This window comes from Dermacentor andersoni, chromosome 11, assembly GCF_023375885.2.
Source record: "Dermacentor andersoni chromosome 11, qqDerAnde1_hic_scaffold, whole genome shotgun sequence".
Taxonomy (NCBI): Eukaryota; Metazoa; Arthropoda; class Arachnida; order Ixodida; family Ixodidae; genus Dermacentor; species Dermacentor andersoni.
In genome coordinates, this window is record NC_092824.1 from 50,101,457 (window position 1) to 50,121,533 (window position 20,077).

At 45.4% G+C, this 20,077-nt stretch overlaps 1 protein-coding gene across 1 annotated transcript in view; it reads right to left on the reverse strand.

Moving 5' to 3' along the window:
• The window catches only part of LOC126517829 (WD repeat-containing protein 36), a 40,103-nt gene that overhangs the window by 6,903 nt on the left and 13,123 nt on the right, over nt 1-20,077 (reverse strand). The window contains exons 8-16 of the mRNA XM_050167631.3: nt 13,724-13,844; nt 11,886-12,035; nt 9,694-9,842; nt 6,444-6,558; nt 5,455-5,620; nt 4,586-4,694; nt 2,973-3,052; nt 1,528-1,736; nt 466-608 (exon numbers count right to left, since the gene is read on the reverse strand). Of these exons, the coding sequence (XP_050023588.1) occupies nt 466-608; nt 1,528-1,736; nt 2,973-3,052; nt 4,586-4,694; nt 5,455-5,620; nt 6,444-6,558; nt 9,694-9,842; nt 11,886-12,035; nt 13,724-13,844 (1,242 nt within the window). The remainder of the gene's footprint in view (nt 1-465; nt 609-1,527; nt 1,737-2,972; nt 3,053-4,585; nt 4,695-5,454; nt 5,621-6,443; nt 6,559-9,693; nt 9,843-11,885; nt 12,036-13,723; nt 13,845-20,077) is intronic.

A 20,077-nucleotide genomic window follows, 5' to 3' on the forward strand; every position in this document is an offset into this window, starting at 1 on the left:
GAAATGGTAGGAAAAAGAAAGCAGCTGATTGGTCCAATAACTATGTCTAACTTCGCTTGTGCTTGAAGGATTTCAAAAATGTTTGCGGCAGGAGATTCGTGAGGTGACATAATTCAATAGTGTTGCCATTCATGGTTAGTTAGAAAAGCATTTCAAGGCCCCTTCAAGTGTGACATATATAAAAGCTTTCGCATACACATAAAAAAAGATTATTTAGGACTGTATTTTACAACATTACATTTCATTTTCCATTATTTATGCCCTTCATCTGTTGGTCTAATACTGCTGTGCAGTTCTTAATGCTGAGATCAACCACTTGGCTCAAAACATAAGAAAAAAAAAAGGAAAATAAGATAGCTAGAATGTTACAAGATATGGAGTTAAAATCAACATTGTTTTTAAAGAAAGGGGGCTCTGTTCAGACAAAGTTTCATCAAGTTGAAGCATAGACATATTATGCCTCACCTTGACGACTTCAATGTTGAGCAGGTTCTGCCAACGTGAGTATGGCAACTTGGACAGGGTGACCATGTCAGGCGCAATCTGGTCGGGAGATTCGTATGCACCCATGTCCATCAATTCATCGTTGTCCATGACAGGCTCGCCACCTGTGATCCAAATCAGTGGTTAAAAAAAAAAAGAAGAAAGAGAGAGACCCACTTTAAAGCAATGTCAGGTGCCAAGTCAAATATCAGTCCAGTGACAGAACCGTTGGCTCATTACCCTTGCCGACCAGTGGCTCCAACAAAGACACCCCATTTGCATAATGGTACGCAATCCACATAAATGGTGATTATGTACATCTTATGTCTTTTGCAGCTCCTTGTTTATTATTAAGCACTAAAATGAGGTGTCGGCACCAACTCTCCTGACCCTATACTTCGTTATTAACTCTTTAAGGACAAGACATAAAAGTACCAGTAGGAAATGTCTATATTTCATGCAAATGTGTGAAATACATCAATAAGGGTATTCAATGAAAAAAATATATATATATATTTTGCGGAATATTTTTCAGCTATAGGTGGGCAAACACAGGAAGCAAGCTTCACCCCAGGCCACTTATCGTTTGGTGTGGAACTAGTACTGTCATTTTTCGTGAGATGTGATACAGAGATGTACAATGCATTCCCTCTACATTACCTGCGTGAAACCTGACCATGATTTCGGGATAAAGTGAGTCGCACGCCCAGGCTTCTACCTCATTCTCTGTTCCTGCACTAATCCAACAAATGACATTTTCCGACGGTCATCCATTGTTAGCCGAAGACGTTTCATAGAAAATTTGTTCTCAAAACCCAAACTTAGTAAGACAAAAAAATTGGTGTGTTACCAACAGGCAACACTCGTCCACAAAGGATTAAACCAAGGCCAGCTATAGCTTTCCAGGTACCTCAAAATGCTAAGTGTTGTAGACCAGAGCATTTCACAGTGACAAAGACCAACATAAAGTGCAACATACCAACAGGGTCTCACACACAAGGTGTGTAAAACCCTCTGGTACATACTACTTGCAATACATATTACCTTCGTCATCAACAGTTGTGGCAGGCAGCTCAGCTAGCCTGGGCACGTAGTCGGGTGGCAGAGGCCGGAGTGTCACATGGCTGTAGAGTGTGGCATTGGCCCACAGGAACACACCGAGGTCGTCGGCATGGGCCGTGGCAAGAAATTCGCCCGTTGGCGACAAGTCAAGGCTGGTGACGGGGGATGGCACCTCAAAGCAGTCCACAAGGCTGCACAACAAAGGGGGGGAGGGGGAGGACAGAGCCGTTGGCCGAACATGCTGTTACAGTGCATTTGGACGAGTCGTGCATTCGTGAAGGGAGACTGTGTCAAGACGGCAAGTTGGGCTAGTTGGTTGGGATTCATAGTAAGGTTCGTTACAGCGCAACACAACACGAGGACAAAAGAAGGTATAAAACGACGACACGGCGCTGACTCTCAACTGATATTTTATTGAAGATATGTCTAACATATATATAGGTGCCATTTGATAACCATGACATGCACGAGACACAGAGATACATTGAGGCAACTGTGACCAACTGACGCATAATCAAAATTGACATAGGTAACGCAGTTCCTTGTCATGAAGAGCGATATATTCGCTGATATATGCCTGGTCCCTAATCTTTATATTGTAAGCCTCAGCAATTTCCCTTGTCAATTGGCTTGTGTGTTCAAAAATGACATTAGTTTTTCAAAATAGAGGTGACAACTGTACGACTTGCAGTGATGTGTAGAATGTAGACTTGCAGACTTGTGTTGCGCTGTAACGAACCTTACTATGAAGGGAGACTGTTCTTGCAAAGATGTGAGCCTTATTGTATGCTATTACTTTTGCAGGTTATACGTGCGGATTTATTTTAATTATTTTTTTTATTTCCAGGTTGTTATAATTGGGGGTGTGGGTTATATGCAGAAAGATACGGCGTGTGATTACCGCTATTGGTTCTCATTGCACGAACGGTCGCCTACTTCATGACCGAAGCCTCGTTGCGTTTGGTGCGCGTTTTGAACACGTTGAATGAGAGGCACCGCAACTATTTGTGACACTCTCGAGGAATTGAATGCTTTGCATCATAATTATGGAATCTAAAAAGAAGGTTGTTGGGTGTTAGTATACCTTTAACACCAAGAAGCCTCACTTAGGATATACAGATTGTAAGGGCTGCAGACGGCTACGAGAGCTGCAACACCCATGCACACACACAGAAAAGCTCAACACAGCACTGTGCATCGTCCCCTCTGCCTTCATCTTGTTCTTTCCTGCGCTATACAGTGAATCATGCTACATCAACAATCTCGTTTCAGCGCTTGCGAATTCTTTCTTCTACAGTAATACTAAGACATGAAGCTGACACGCCTGCATTGTCAACGATGACCGAGAAGATTACAGAAAGAAGCAAAAGGTATGCAACTACTGCAGAACAATTAAACAGCTGGTCACAGCCAGTCTAAGCACTCACCAGCCTGATGGCAAGTCCCATGTTCGAACCAGCTTGTCTGTGGATGAAGTCACTAACCAGCGGGCATCGGGACTAAAGGCCTAAATGTGAGAAAAATACAGGGAAAGAGAAAAGAAAAGATGAAAATAAAAAGCTAGCAACACTGTAGGCCCTTCATAGGAACTAAAACATCATGTAGCATAAGGGATGAAAAGAAGCGGTGGGGCACTTCAGAGCTGCCATGATAAGTGGCTTCGTGATGTGATGACTTTTCGTTTCTCACTCCTCTTTTAGTATTTTCTTTGCATTTGCTTTTGCATTTCTGCACAGCCATGCCACTTTCACAGTCTTTAGCGAAATGTAGCAACATTTAAGTGAGGAGCCACATTTCAAAGCTGCAATGTACAGCCTTTGTCGAGCCACTGCATATGATTGCAGCTGACTCGGCCATGTAATAGTCAACCTCCAGTTGCATCCACACAGCTTGAATCCTCTAGAGATGGGGGCAGAATCACGTTTTCGCCCTGCAGAGTCTTCTAATGCCAAGAGTCCTGTGGATGTGGAACGATGCAAGCTGATGCTCGTGCCACCTAGTGTTTCTTTTTAGACAAAGGCTGCAATGCTGCAGGTTAGCTTTTCATAGCTGGGTACATATTGATATACACGAACGGGACAACTGAGGGCTGAAAGGCCACACGTGAGCATTGTGTAACAGTTAAACTGGCAAAGGCAACAAAATACAGCACATCCTGTATTAACCCAATTCTAATGCACTATGATTACAACGAAGGCGCCGAATAAAACAACGGACGAAGGAAGGCGACACGGGACAACCACCTAGGCGTCTACGTGGTTATCCTGTGTCGCCTTCCTTCGTCCGTTGTTTTATTTGGCGCCTTCGTTGTAATCATGTATTACCAACTCGCCCACCAGCACGTGTTCTAATGCACTCCAATATATAAACTAAAGGTGCGGCAAATGAATCCCGATACGTGACCTAGAAGTTAATAAGCAGATTATTTCTATAGCATGGAAAAAAAATAGCTGCATGTATCAGATTGTTGAATTCAGAAGAGTTAAAAAGAAACATTCAGAATTCACCCTGAACATGCGGAAATTTATCCACTCTTCATGTCCATTGTCATTAATGAGACAGCTTTGTCACTATCAATACACCACATGTCCGTTTTCACCAGCTTATCATGCAAAATGTATGCAAAGTCATTTTTTGAATGAGTCTTCGCAAGGAAAGTGGCACGCTGGTGCATTGTCATTGCCATTTTGTTGCCACCTGGTGATGGCAGTGGCAATGGCTGCTCGAACAGTAGGTTACAATACCATGAATGCGGTTTCATATCAGACTGTAGCGCACAGTCTATTCTCCGACCCATCCAGATAAAGAAAATGGTGCCTGCTACAACCACGCAAACATAATAGTAAGTAAACAACCTCCACACTGATGGCAAGAAGCTGCTACTGCCACTTGGATATCTGCTGCTTGGAAACGTATTGTAGCAGCCCGGAGACATAGCTCCTCCAACCAATCCCATCTGCTTTTTCACATAATAAACATTTTTTCTCTCTCTGCCACTGCTGCAGAACGGTCACGGAAAAGCAGGTGAAGGCCGACTTACCATGTCGGTGATTTGGCTATAGTAACTGGCAAATGCTCGAACCACCCTGCGAAGCTCCACGTCCACCACGCAGATGGAGAAGTCGTCCGAGGCAACAGCCAGCATGCCACTGCGAGGAAGAAACACAGCTTTACCCAAAGCCCACATGCAATTACCAGCATACAAGGAGGACCTAGCCTCGCAAGACTTGTCAGCAACTGCTCCACCCAAAAGCCACATTTCATAAACGCTTAAAAAGACATAAAGCTATGTCGATCGGCGCGTCATCATTTATCAGTGCAGCGAGAGATGAGTGAACGTGTCAACATGCACAATAAAGAGGAACACGATCCAAGCCTCCAGCTTGTGAGTTATCCAGGGCACAATGTCACGCCAATGCCAGTCACAACACAACATTCTGAAATTGAATCTGCTAAACATTACCAATCACTGATTAGCTGTACAAAGGAACTTCAGGAAGAGTTGGGACACCACTCTCCTGAAAGTCCAGTGTCCTGGCAAAAACAGGATACAGGACAACATGTTGTTAACCCTAGTGTATGGAGCATCTCGATGCTAGAGTGCCTCAACCAAAGATTTACTCTCTGCAGCAACTCCAGGACACTCCAACAAATAGTCTTGGACATCACCTCTAGTCTGACGGGTCAAAGCAGGACACAGCTTCTCCTGTATTTCAGCAACTTGAAAGGCTACGTTTGACTGCGCCTGGGTATCATTTTTAGCACTCACCAACTGACTGACAGTAAATTGGTCAATACATCCAATCGTTCTGTTTACTTCTGTGCAATTAGATGCACCTGTGTGCGACGCAAATGCAAATCTTCTCACAAGAGAGTAAACAGCTTGTGGTGGTGGCAGCCGCCCCTCACCTTTCTCGATGGAGGCAGATGCGGGCAACAGGTGCGCTGAGGGCCACCTGCGACAGCTGCCGGCCATCTCGGAATGCCCAGAAGCGGAGGTGACTGTCGGCACCGGCGGTCACCACCACCTGGTTGAGTGCGTCCGATGTAACGCCCCTCACGGGTCCCTCATGAGCTGCACATCGTGAGGTCATGAAAACATTTCAGGGACGTTGCAGTCAAGCGTGAAGGTCAAACAAAGCATGCAACTCGGCAAATTGATGCTGCATATTCCATGACTCGGAGGTGCTCATGGCAAGCAGTACTAAACAAACGCTGAACTTACAACTGCCATCCATTCTAAAGGCAAGCAGTGAAAATTCAATACAAAGGAAGAAATCGCAGTACAAACGAAATCACTATGCAACGCTGCTTCTTGCAAGGAGAAACTTGAAAGAGAAACAAACAAAAGCACACAAAATTTAAGAATGTATGGCAGCGGGCAACACAAACGGACATCTGTTCTCTGGTGCTTTATTTAATCTGGAGCCACAATCTTTTGCAATTACTTCATGAAATTTTAGTTAGGCCATTCTACAAGGAAGTTAAGATGTGTTAACACCTTAGGCTGCTAGCGTGAAAGCACCGTCACTCACTATACCACCAGCCTATATGCAAATGTGACAATTATGGTGCACAAGCATAGAGTACTGTGAGAGCAGAGTAGCTTGGCCATTGATTAACAGCTCAGGGGTCAATGGTAAAATTCGTGAACCGAAAACGTAACAGCATGTAGTAGCACCTCAGTCGTTCAGTATTTTTCTTTGTCACAACTCAAAATGACAAAGCCAAGCTAGCAGGCATCATTATGAAAGAGAGCAGAAAGAAAAGGGATAGCAGAAGAATTGCAGAAGACACAACATGTTTCGAAATAAATGCTTTTTCACACTGCCACTTGCTAGCTTGAAAAGTGATAAACTTGAACACTGCTAAAACCATGAAACAGCACATGTGCTTACCAAGATCCTTGCCATAGGTCATACGGTGCAGTCCCGACTGAATGTTGAAGCGGTCAACGTGACCAGAGCTGTAGCCAATGGTCACAAAGTTCCCACACGCACTGAGAGACACACACTGCAAAGAGAATCATGTTTATTTGGATGAAAAAACTGTCGGCAACCACAACAGTGTAATATCTTATATAGTGCAAAGTGACAAGATAGTTGTCGGACAGCTGAGTTCTCAGAAATTCTTTAGAAGTGGACATTAACAACCCGGGAATAGGCAAAAGGTTAAGGATAGGGGGGATGTGTTTCGGACAATGAAATTATGTTCTACAGCTGAGTGTTTATGCACAAATAATGAACAGCTTTTGTGAGAAGCAAAGAGTGAATCATGGACTCGGACATTCCATGGAAATCTATAAAAGCATTGCATGGTTATATCAAGTGGATATTCTTGGACAATTTTCTAGAAAATTACAAGAAGTCTCGTACTCCTGTAAGATGGCCTTTTTTCAATGCTTTGCTGGGTGCTGCAGCCCTTATTGACAATATGACAACCTATCACGTATAAAGACCACCACCAGAAGTTCTGCACAGATGGTATAATGGATATTTAGGCCTGCCGTGGTGAGAAATGATCGTAACTGCGATCATCAAGCAGCATTTCTGCATTTGAGATTTCAATGTATAATAAATGGCACTGGCCCCAAGCTACACCTTTTTCATACTGCAGATAACTTCGGCCCAAATCAGTCTAGATGTTCATTCTTGCAGCACTTAAAGCTCTGATGACCTTTAATGATTTTGATATGCTAATCTCTTTCATAAAAACCAGCAGTTCATTGATAGCTTACCTCCAAACCACCATGTAAGATATAGTACCATAAAAACCTGCATATAATACACACCCGCATATAGTACGAGGTGAAATTTTTGGGACGCGAAATGTAAAAGAAGTTTTATCCTTGTATAATACGAGTTAGGAAAATTTGAGGAAAACATTTATTTAAATTTAAAACGAGAACGCTTCCAAGCCCGGCGCTATTGCATAGGATGTGCCCAGAATCGCACTCCGATGACAAGTGCAGAGCGCGCTGCAGGGAGACGGCCACATTGGAGCACATGCTATGGGATTGCTCTAAACATCCAAGCGAAGCTAACTCAGGACGTATACCATCGCAGCTTGAGGAAGCAACGCGGAGCGAAGACCAAGAAAAACAACGCCAGGCCGTCCAGCAGGTCATCGAGGCGCTGGCTAGGCAGGAACCTGGCAAGCCAGCAACGGCGAGCGGAATCCGCGCAGAGCACCCGCCACGATGACGACGTAGGCCACGTCCGAAGTGCGCCTGCACGCTTTACTGCAAGCTCAATAGACGTTTTCCCAATCCAATCCAATATTTAAATTGAACTCCGCACTTCAATCACTGTCTTCCTCAGCTGTGCTCATCCTCTCTGCCATCGAGTGCGTTCGAGATGCCGCACTTCTTGAATGCGCGACGCACAAGGTCCTCTGGTATGCTGGCCCATGCGTCCACAATCCACTTGCACAGCATGGCTGGCGAAGCCTGCTTCAGCCGCCCGGTCGGCGTCACTGCAGGCTCACCTGAGCGCATCCAATCTGCGTAGCACCGCTTGACCGCGTCCTTGAATGGCTTGCTCACGCAAACATCTAAAGGCTGCAGCTGAGACATCATCCCACCCGGGATAACGACGAGTTCAGTGCAGGATTCACGCAACAGCCTCTTCACTTAGTCGGCCAAATGGCAACGAGATGCATCCAACACGAGGATGGACGAGAACAACAACAGTGCGCCAAGCCGCCTACACCGGACGGACTTTATCCAGTCGAGCACAAGATTCTCCTTCATGCAGCCTTTCTCATGGCATCTCACGACCACATTTTTTGGCAGCTCCTCACCTTTAGGCACTGTCTTGCGCTTGAAGACAACATAGGGTGGGAGCTTGCGTCCGTCTGCCGTGCACGACAACATGATGGTAACTTGCGTTTTCTTGTTGCCAGTGGACCAAACATAAACTTGTTTAGAGCCCTTTTCGTGCATGGTGAGGGGCAATGGCACGTCCAGATAAACCGGCGTATGGTCAGCATTGCCGATTTTCCCTAGCTGGAAGTTCTTGCACTTGTGCAGCGAAATAATGTGGCACTGGGAAGCCACAAGCAGCTCTTCTAACGATTCGGGCAGCTTTTGCGAAATTTAAGTTCGGTGGCGTAAGGAAAATCCAGCACGGCACATGTAGCAATAAATCCAGTGCTTCCTCGCTTTGAAGGCAGAGCTCGGTAGCCATTTTTCTCTTGCAAGCTCCTTAGCTTTTCCTGCATAAGCTCCACGTTCACAGCTAGATACGTGGCTCGCTGTTGGCGTACGAACTCTGTCAGGGCGAGTTCGATTTCCGGGAATGTCCCACTCTTCGGGCCTCAAAAGCTTCTTCGCGTTCCGCTGCACACGAAAAGGGCTTCCTTCTGTCGACGCCACCCACGAATGCTTCCCTTGTTGGTGCCAAACTGCCTCCCAGCCCGCACTGTTGCTGATGTCCTGTGTGGTTAAAATAATCTTTCTCTTGAAAGCAGCCGAGTACTGTTTTCGTGGTCCGGACATCTTCGTCCTTCAATGCGGAATAAAAAAAGATGCACTTCGAGAAGCGTGGTTTGCATGTGTGCTGCCAAGGTGCGCACTCAACAATAAAGAAACGATGCTGTAGTCATACAGCAAGAACGAAACCAAGCCCTAGCCACACAGCAAGAATGAAACCAAGCAGTAGCCGCACAGCAATAAGGAAGCCAAGCCATAGCCATGCAGCAATAACAAAGTCAAGCCATAGCCAAGCAGCAATAACGAAACCAAAATTTCTAGCCCAAATTTCTGACTGAAGTTTTTGTTCGTATCCGCATATAGTACGAGGCAAAAATTTGGGACGCAAATAATAGGAAAGAAAACTCGTATTATACGCAGGTTTTTCCGGTAGCTGCTGTAGTCAGTGGACGAATGGGCATGCGTAATTGTTACTTTATCTGGTCTATCACTCCTTGCAAGCGAGCCAAGAAGTATCCTCACCTAGAGAGGGTATATATTACACCGTGCTCCAAACTACGTACCATACCGAAACCACAAATTACATAATATTTCGAAAACTGGTCATCGCACAGGAAAATCAATTGCATATTTTAAATCAGCATGTAAAACCAGGCAAGTTATGCAAGTTTGATCAAAACGTGCCCATGAATAAAAAAATAAGAAGTGACTCTCACCAGAGCGGAGACACCCTGGACCCCCTTGAATCGGTCGTGCAACAGCTGGTGCTTCCCCATACAGCAGCGGTCGTAGGACCACGTTGTCACCCTCTTGACACCCCGGTGACAGGCTGCCACGTTGTCCCACTCCTTCTCACGTGTTGTTTCTGCCCCCGAGAGAGGAAAAGCAGCAGCAGTGGTCAGCCACCAGCAAAAGCATGCCAGGCTCACCAGCGAAGCCTGCCTACTCGACTGCCAACACAACAGGCTTTCTGGTCAGCTCTGTTTCAAGAAGTGGACCCTCTAAATTGAGAAGCTGATTTTGCCTTTAGCATGCGAGGTGTGCCTGGTAAATGTACCATAAAATTAATATGCTGCACCAGCTTCCTCATTTCCAAAGACAAAAAAAAAAAAGTTTTGCCAAGCCTACTTCTTCATAAACTTCAGTAAACTTATGTTTTCTCAGGTTTACAGTCTGACTTGTATAGTCTGAACTTTATTAAATCGACCTGAGAGAGATGAAAAATTATTTTAATTCCGTGGTTTTACGAGCCAAAACCATGATCTGACATGAGGCAACCTGTGGTGGGGGGACACCAGATTAATTTTGACCACTTGGGGTTCCTTAGCATGCACATAAATCTAAGTGCAAAAGGTTTGATGCACTTGACCCTCATCGAAAAGTGGCCACTGCGGACAGGATCGAACCTGCGAACTCGAGCTCATAAGTGCAAAACTATAGCCACTGGGATGCTGCGTCGGGTCCTCAGAAGGACAGAAAAGCAGGTTTGAATCATTGTGAAGCTAAACTAAAGGAAGCACTTAAAATGTATCGGCGCCTTTTGGGATTTTAAGCACAGCTGATTAAAACCACAGGTCGGATTAATAAATTATACAACTACTAGAGGTAAATATGACTACTCAACTCCAATATTATTGAATAACTCGTGTTACATGGGCTCCATAAACTTCCTCAATTCCTGTGACATGTCCATGAATGCCAACAGTACTTCCAGTGAACCTCTATTTTTTTTTTTTGTCTGTTACAAGGTGTAATTTGAAGTTCCGTTCAGTCATATCTTTTTAATCATGTGATCACAATTTACAAATCCCAGGATCACATTTGTACATGGTTGTCCAGTCAACACTATTTGAGTACTTGAAGAAAAAGCTCCTTTTACTAAACTAGCTTTGCAATAAATAATTGTCACATAGCTCTTTCTTTTCAAGAAGCGTGTTTCTAATTGCCCCCTCTCCCAACACACTTTTCCTTCTGCCGTTATAAACCAAAACATGTGTCCCTTATATAGGTAAGCGTATCTAAAGAAGACAACCCAAAGGACTTGCCTAATTGCAGTGTGTGTTGTTCATGCAAATTGTATTTGGCTGTCATGTTTCAACCAATGAGCCCCTAGCAAAAAACTCGCAATGGAGTCCACAAGCAAGTGGTAACATAATTTGCAATGCTGCAACACACATAAGCCTGTGTGGCTTAGCAGGATGCACAATCCCAAATGCCGCAAAGAAAACAAAAGCAGCTTTACACCCAAAATATGAAGACAAATCAGTTATTCACTTGCACAGTATTCGTATCTTCAATTCTGGTGTAGCTTTTAACACTCTTTAATAATAATAATAATAATAATAATAATAATAATAATAATAATAATAATAATAATAATAATAATAATGAAAGAGAGAGATAGGCATTACTACAGGAGCATGTTTCCTTGAGTTAGCAATCAATATGCAACCCTATATCGACACCAACGCAATCACTTTCTTCCCACCGTTACAAGAAAGGTTACAAAAAACTCGCAGTTACAGGTAAAAAAATTTTTTAAGAACGCGCTTATAGAAAAGATGGAGAGATGGAGCACTCATGTATTCTGCATCTTTTCTTCGTCCTATTCTTCAGCGCAGCCTTTCACAAAATTTCAAATCAAATAAGCCTAATTAGCATCCTGAGTCAGTTCCCACAGTCATTAAGGCACCTGTCTGTACAACACATACCAGCCCATTGTACCAGGACAACCTACTCCACCATGGAGCTTGTAACCTTTCAAGCCAACTTGGCTACACACATCAGCTGTGGAAAAAAAAATTTCATTACAGCAGAATGCATGTTCTTTGGCAAATAGACTCAGTCCTGCATGGCTGAGGGGTTGTGTGGTTAGGGTCAAAGGGCAAGGGGGCAGGAAGGAACTCACCTGAGGTGAATTCACAGATAGGTGGCATCTTTCCCGGGTCCTTGAGCACACCATACTTCTTGGCCTTCTTGCGATCGTAGGATGCCTGGCCAAGGCTCTTGTTGAGATTTTCACCAATAGTGGAGAAGGAACGCAGCGTGCTGTCCATGCCTGCAGTGCAGTGGACGCAAATTGCAATTTTCACTACTGAAAGTTCACCATCCATCGAATACCTCTCTCATTGTATATGAACCCTCTCCCACTACTCGTTACAGGCAGTGGTTACTATCATACCTTCCTTCAAAGTGTAATTTTAAGGAGCAAACAAACAAGTGCTCCAGCATGGCTGCCGCAAAAAGGTAAACAAGTGACGGATGATGCAGGACTTATCAGCAATATCTTTCAATTATTAGTAGTACTTTTTCTTCGCTGTCTGTGACATGCTTTTCTCTGCTAGTGGCATGCTGCTTACTAGCAGAAATTTAGACAACAAGAAATGTAAAAAGCAGCAAAAAAGAATCTATTACTAAAGCAACACTGCTTTGTCACAGAGAGGAAGTGGTTCAAATTGTGGTTACTATCTTGCATTTGCATCCCTTGTTTGCGTCCATATTCAAGTGGTTGGGAAAGAGAGAGGGGGAGGGGGGGCACCAGCCTGGAATTGCAATTGCTTGCGGAAGCCACAGCAACACTTACAGTAACTGTTGCAGTAACACTAAGACTGGCCTTTTTACAGGCCAAATTAATGCTGTAAAAAGTTAAAGGTACACTAAATTAAATGTTAAGTCGAACTAGATTGAAATATTAGGCTTTTGTAGTAATGAATTAGTCATTCGTAGTAAGAACAAAGCTTTAGTAAGCGAGAAAATAATGAAAATGTAGAACTGGAGTGCTGCCACCTGTTGTTGAGAATGGTACCTCTCTCACATGATGTCATGTTTTGGGCGGTTGTCACCGCTGGCAAGCAAGGAGCTGGAAACAAGATGTTTACAAGCGAAGAGTGCGGAGCGCCCGCGCTGTGCGCAGCGAGAGAGGAAGCAGGGAGTTGAGAGGAAAACAAAATGTTTGTCTGAGCTGAGGTGTGTGGTTTGAGGAATGTTGCAGATTCGAGTTGAGAGTAGCGGATGATTCACAGAAAGCGGCAAAGGAGAAGGTGATGTGGAGAGTACTATGTAGTCCTCAGTTTTGGTGCGATCGATTCTAATTGAGGAGCAGCAGTGGAACTTTCAGTGGCTATTTTCTATGCAACAAAGTTGTATGCAGTCGAATGCCTCTACAATGAAATGACCTGTATAATGAAGTAATTCTGACCCGGTTCTATTATGAGAGGTACGATGTGCGACCTTTACAACGAAGTGACCTGTATAACGAATAATTTCAGAGCACATCTTATAAAGGCTTTCGACTGTACTGGCAAGCAGAAAACAATGATAAACTGCTAGACTGATAATATATTGATCTAACTCGACTTTATGTTTTCCTTTCGTGTCCCTTTAAAATGCAGGAGTTTCACATGCCAAGCCATAACATTGGGATTTTACATCCCAAAGATATGAGAGATGCTGTAGTGTAGGGGCACCAAGTTAATTTCGACTAGCTTGGAGCCCGAGATTTTTGCATTCTGCACCCATCTAAATGTGGCTGCTATAGGTAAGAATTGAATACATGATATTCTTCACAGCAGCACGACACAATAGCCACTGAGGCAAATACATTACAAACCATAATGCATAGTTCAGTGCCATGACTAAGCGTTTGAAAAGCAACAAGAGAAGCACTACATGCAGGAACACGGGGCAAAAACCTGTCGGTAGGCAGGGTTGTCTGACACGGACATAGCAGATGCTGGAATGACTGACCTGCGCTCAAAATGTTGGTGCCAGCAGCCCCATGGAACCGAATCCGACAGGGAGCACTGCTGTGTCCCTGCTGCTGTTTAAGCAGACGACCACTGCCATCTGACTGGTCAAAGATCCACATCTGCAAAACGTGAAAGGCTAGATGAAGTCGGCTGTACAGGGCACTCTCCTAAAAGCGAGGGAGCCATCCGTGCCAGTTATCGACCTTCAGATACTTTTGTGCACACGCAGGAGAGGTGGCGGGTCTACTGACAGAAGACTGGCTGCTGTATGTAATCTGACAATGCAACAATAAAAATTGTGATAGAAGCATGCACCACTACTATTTCTCCAGACCTGTGGAGCATGCCACTGTTACATTGGCACAAAAATTTCACTGCCAATTTAACGGCAAATGCAAGAGAAATGCGCGAGCATTATGTCACATCTCTTTGAGGTCCCGGATCCATGATTTAGGCCGCATCCACCGCATGGCAAAGAGTTGTTCAGGAGCTCACTCGACTCATATACACTTCTCTCTCTCTCTCTCAGACACACACACACACAAAGATATACACATATGCATGCACATATAAAATACGTACACACATACATAGACATATACATACTCTTCTAAGCTTTCCTATCCCCTCTCTACTGCTACCATGTGACTGGCTTTCCACACTTTACACATGCACTTTTTCCTGCTTTGACACTTCCAATGCTAACTGCTAACGCATTAATAAACTTCTTGACCAGGGCTGCATAACACACAGACAGCAGGCCGCATGCTGATTTTTAACAGCCTGTGGCTGAGTTTAGACTTCTATGCACTGCCGGTGCTGCAATTGAGACATGGAGAATTTGGTTAGGAAAAACAGAAAAATTGTTGCCAGAAGCAATGCACAACACGAACTGCTGGCAGCATCAGGGACACAAAAATGAAAAGCATGTGGAAGCGTAGGATCTCTTGTTGGGAGCAGATAAAAAAGGCACATGGCTGTTGAACGTATTCGTCAAGTTACAGACGCCATGACTGCATTGCTGGTACAGCATCCATAATTGAATCGAACGTGAATTTTTCCGATTACTTTCAATTGAATGACATCAGACTGTCTTTCTGCAAGCAAAATATATAACATTTTCCACTAAAGGTGCAGTCCCTGTTGCCCTCGTAGAAGTTCGTCCTGGCTTTCGGTGGCTTTGAGTTGTACAGCCCTGTTCTAGACAATTTCTAAACATACATAACTCAATTCACACATAGCACCATTTTGTCCCACTAGCTGGTGAAAAAGGAAGAAAGGTTCTAAAGGGACAGCTCTTATGGACCCTAGAAATGTCCTCAGAAATCCCAAACAGTTAGCAGATTTCTGTTTTACAACTGCTGATGGAAGCAAAATGGGGTAGTGCGTGTTCACAGCCTATGAGAAGGCACTGACTGCTTCACTGATTGCACACGGGAGAAGTCGACGATAATGATGCTCAATACTGGTGCTTCAAGCATACGAAATGTGCGACTATTAAATAAGGCCAGCAATGGAAGCTGATAACAGCTGTTATGGCTGGTGATTCAAAGCATGGTCAGTTACTGTAAAAACCCGCATATAATGGGAGGATTTTTTTCAATTATTAGCGTCCAAAATTTCTGCATTGTATATACATATATATATTTACGAATCCATACAATAATTTCAGCCAAAAGTCGGGCTCGAAGTACTGGTTTCGTTATTGCTGCATGGATACTATTGTCTTCATTGTCCTCTAGCTAGAGTTATTGCGTATACTTAGCACATAGAGTAACTCTAACTCCAGCAGACAGGAAGTGCCACCTAGAGGCGGTGTGGGTTTGGTTGCTATAATGTGCCGACAATGGCAAGTGTGTGCACACCTCGGCAGCATAAGAACTCACCACATGAAGTCCATGCTATTGGGAAATTGCATTTTTTTCTCCGCTATGAAGGCAGTGAAATCTCAGGGCATATGAAGGCAGTGAAATCTCAGGGCCGTGAAAGCAGTACTACTTGGATGCCTTCAAAGGGAAGGTGATTTTTAGCTGCAGGGAACATTGGCAACTATGCCGAAAGGAGGCAGCTCAGTATAACTCACTGGTGACTCAGTCAGTTTACCCAACTCGTATTATATGCGGATGAAACTATTTTTTTCTTCTTTGCTTTCCACTATCCTAGATTCTCGCCTCTTAATATATGAGGGTCTGTATTAATGGGAGCTTTCACAGTATGTCCTGCGCTTCATTAAAAAGTGATAACTTTATTAGACAGACAGGTACGGGCCGCAGATGATCTTTAGAGTCTTGATTACCAAGCTGCTACCATCCAGTATTTGGACACTGCAATAAGCTGAACAGCATCACACACACAGTCCAGCAATAACACCACACATGACTTGTTGATACTATATGTGACCTGTTCTACCAGTTGCTTTGGACACGACATTAAAAAAAACAAGGGCATTGGGAACAAATAGAAAGATGATATTCTTTCTTCATCATAGCCACACATAGTGTATTCATTATGTTGTTCATCATTATGCTCTGGACATTCTGTAGTCTATACCACAGAGCCAGAAAGACCGGAGGGCTAACGTGACTGGCAGTCCAACTAATGTCCTGTTTATTCAAGCTTTGTGGAGCAACCCATAGGTGGCACCAAGATTTAGTACTGCCTTTAACAACAGCTGCACAGCGTGGCACTTGTGCAACTCTTACAATGCTGACAACACCAAGATCTCTTGGTGCAGCAATGTGTCTATCGCACTTTATTCGCCAGCTGCACATGACGAGCTGACACACTTCCACAACATGCTCTGATGCAATCAGCACCAGCTATTGTGATGTAGGCATGGCCAGACTGACTGGCAGACATTGTTCCTTCTAGCATGGAAGTTGTTCTTTCTTGCAGCCTTCTTTGTACGGTGGCACAAATGGAGAAAGGGGAACAAGTGTTACAAACACGTACACGAACAAGTGTTAGAAGGGGCGAGTGGAGGAAAAGAGTATGGTACAAAGCAAGGTGTGGTGTGGAGCTGGGAAGTTAGTTGGACACGCTAAATGCACTGTAAGACAGGCAAAGCTGTACACTCCTGCAGGGTTTGTACAGAACATTTGACTCGAAATTCATGGACAATTCAAGGATTTCAATGGTGCCAGACCAGTATTCAAGAAGAAGGTGAAACAAACCTTGTCTGTACACACACACTGAAAAGTAGCGAAATCTCCTTAGATGCAATTTCTTGCAGCTAAGCAGCTGCTGAGTTGGACACATGCTTCAAGCTCTTAGGGTGACTGTTCTAAGCTGACTTTCCCGTTGTAATGCTTTAACTCGCCTCCTGGCATGATTGTTAGCACTGTTCGACTTCAGCCAGATACCTAGCGAGTTAAAGCCGAACGACTAAAAGTTACCTTACGCCAGACATTTCTAGAGCCTACAGCTCTAAAATGGAGGCGCATGACGGCTGTGCTGTGAACTAACTAGCAAAACAACAATATGGCGACCCAGCTTGGTCGCTTGATTTGGCTTTGTCTGGCTTCACGATGGCAGCAGCAATTTAAACAAGCCTGTCATTGGTGGCTGTGAACACACCACATTGCAATCATTTCGCCACACTTAAAACAAGATGTCTAAGATGGTTTCCCAATAGACAGTGTCCGTGACAAAGCCCCTATGCAGAGTTTGCTACATTTAATGTTGAAAAGATGCCCCCAACACGAGTTTTCAAGGAATTAAAGGAGCACATTTATTTTTTAGAAGTTTTAAGGGCCCTTGAATCTCTTTTTCTAAATTCAAGGGTTTTCAAGGAGGCTTATGAAAACTGCTCCTGTCCATTTTCTTAAGTGGTCTACACTTTTTACCAGTGTTGTAATCGCACCGCTGGCACGAGTTGTTGGAATCTCAGCGCTGACGCCCGTTGTTGCAAATGGGTCGCAAGCCCCAAGGGTAGCGTTGGCCTGGCGGCCTGGGGCACAACTGGAAGCATCCGAAGGTCCCGGCAAAGCATGAGTCGACTGGTAACAGAACAACTTGTTTATTCTAACATCGCAAAAGAGCGGGCGGTCAGGTCGACCGAAGTGGAGAGACGGGAGAGCACGTAACTCAATAGAAGAAATTGGAGCCTCTCTCTCGGCGTCCGGGGGCAGCTGCTTTTATAGTCTCGCAGCTGAGGGCAAGGAGGAACGTCTCGGGGTGAGACCACGTGACTCTGGGCCCGGACAGGCTGAGAGACATGTTGAGACGAGTGTAGTGACGCATCGCCAACCCGGCGCCGATCAGACCTCCTCGCTTCACACTTGGGGAGCTCCTCTCCCAGGCTGCCGCGCTTTGACAAGCGTGGGCACACACACACACACACGCACACACGAAGACACATGGCACTGAAACACGCCTGGACGCGCTTGGCGGGAAGGTTTTGCGGGAGCTCCGAACGGGCCAAAATGTCTGCCGCTTTGAACGAAGCCCCGGCGTCCGTTGCATCCGCGCCGGCTATACCGCGCGTCGTAGGCGAAACGTAACAGACCGCCCCGCCGGGGGAAGGAGACCCCGATGGTCAGGGGACTGCATCCGCTGTCCGGAGGGATGTCGCTCGATGATGCACATAACCGAAGTCGGGCGTCCGTCGGCGTTTCTTGAGCGCAGCGCACGGAGAAGGCCTCGTTCTCTCGTTCAGGTTCACACAGGACACTGCAAAGTGACTTCGGGAGAGTTGACATTTTTGTTCTCCTTCCCGGCAAGCGTTAGAACTACGCCGAAAGTCAACCGCTCAGTCAGCAAGCACGGCACAACCCTCACTAAGCCCTGCCAGGCTCTTTCCCCTTTTATACTACTGTCTAGTTCCTTACAGTAGTTTAGCAGCACTCAGAACGCGTCCACAAATCGGAAAATTGCACTAGAAAGCACATCATCACTTTGAAACACTACACAAAAGCAATATGTTAAAAATCCTGCCTCAGGAAGAAAAACATCAGTAACAAACAATTTTGAGGCTGATTCCCACGTTAGGGGCTTCGACTTAAGCCATCGGCGTTACCGTTGAGACTCCCCTTTTTGTAATGCACCTCAAAGGAATATTGTTGCAAAGCGAGGCTCCAGCGCAGGAGGCGGCCATTTTTGGGAGAGATGGTCTGCAGCCATTGGAGAGGGCAGTGATCCGTTTCGAAGCATGCGAAGCGGAGATCGCAGCGAGCGACCGTACACTAGCTCAGCTAGTGTACGGTCACCCTGGCCAATAGTACTCTTGCAAGAGACGGTCCTTAGTTTTCTTAACTCCTAGGTGTCCGGACCACGAACCCCCATGCGACAAGCGCAACAGATCCTGACGATAGCATTGAGGCACGATCAGCTGATCGAACTCCACTCCCCTGCGGTCTAGATACTTCCGGTACAGGACCCCACCTCTTACCACAAAGCGAGCATTTTTCTTGGCGATACCTTCCTTGACAATGCAGCGTATGTTTTCTAGGCTGCCATCCTTCTTTTGCTCGGCTATCAAAGCCGACCGGCTGACTTTTAGCAACCTATTAAGTCCGTCTGACATAGGCGCGATGAGCAAATCTGCAGATAGCTCTTCTAACTTTCCCGCATCGGGAATTTCCTCTCCAGTATCTGGTGCCTTTAACGCTACAGGCTCAATTTTATTCAGTTCGGGCGTGCTCTGAATATCAGCTTGCTGCGCCTCTGACCCTTTTTCATTGTTCAACAACGTCGGCCCCGTAACTACCGCCTTTGCAGCGAGCTCCCGAACCTTCGATCTGGTTAAGGCCTGAACGCTAGCCTCACCAAACAAAAGCCCCTTCTCGCGCAGGAGGTGATCGGACCTGTTCGAAAATAGGTACGGGTACTGCGGGGGCAGCATAGATGACACTGCGGCCTCCGTCTCAAGCGCTCCGAAAGGTCCTTCAATAAGCACTTTTGCTACGGGCAGACACACGCTATGAGCTTCCACGGCTTGCTTGATCCATGCGCACTCGCCCGTGAACATATCGGGTTCTACGTAAGAGGGGTGAACTACATCCATCGTAGCTGCGGAATCGCGAAGCACTCGGCACTCTTTCCCGTTCACGAGGAGGTCTCGCATGTAAGGCTCGAGAAGCTTCATGTTCTCGTCAGTGCTGCATAATGACAAAAACACGACTTTTGTTTTTGTTTCTGGACACTGCGCCGAAAAGTGACCCGGCTTCTGGCACGTATAACAAACGCGCGCTTGCCTCGTCTCGAACCGCTTTCTGCGTTCGGCTTCGGCTGCCGCTGTCTCCTTGCGTTCGGTCGGACACTGCGCCGAAAAGTGACCCGGCTTCTGGCACGTATAACACACGCGCGCTTGCCTCGTCTCGAACCGTTTTCTCATGGGTGTGAACTTTGGCCT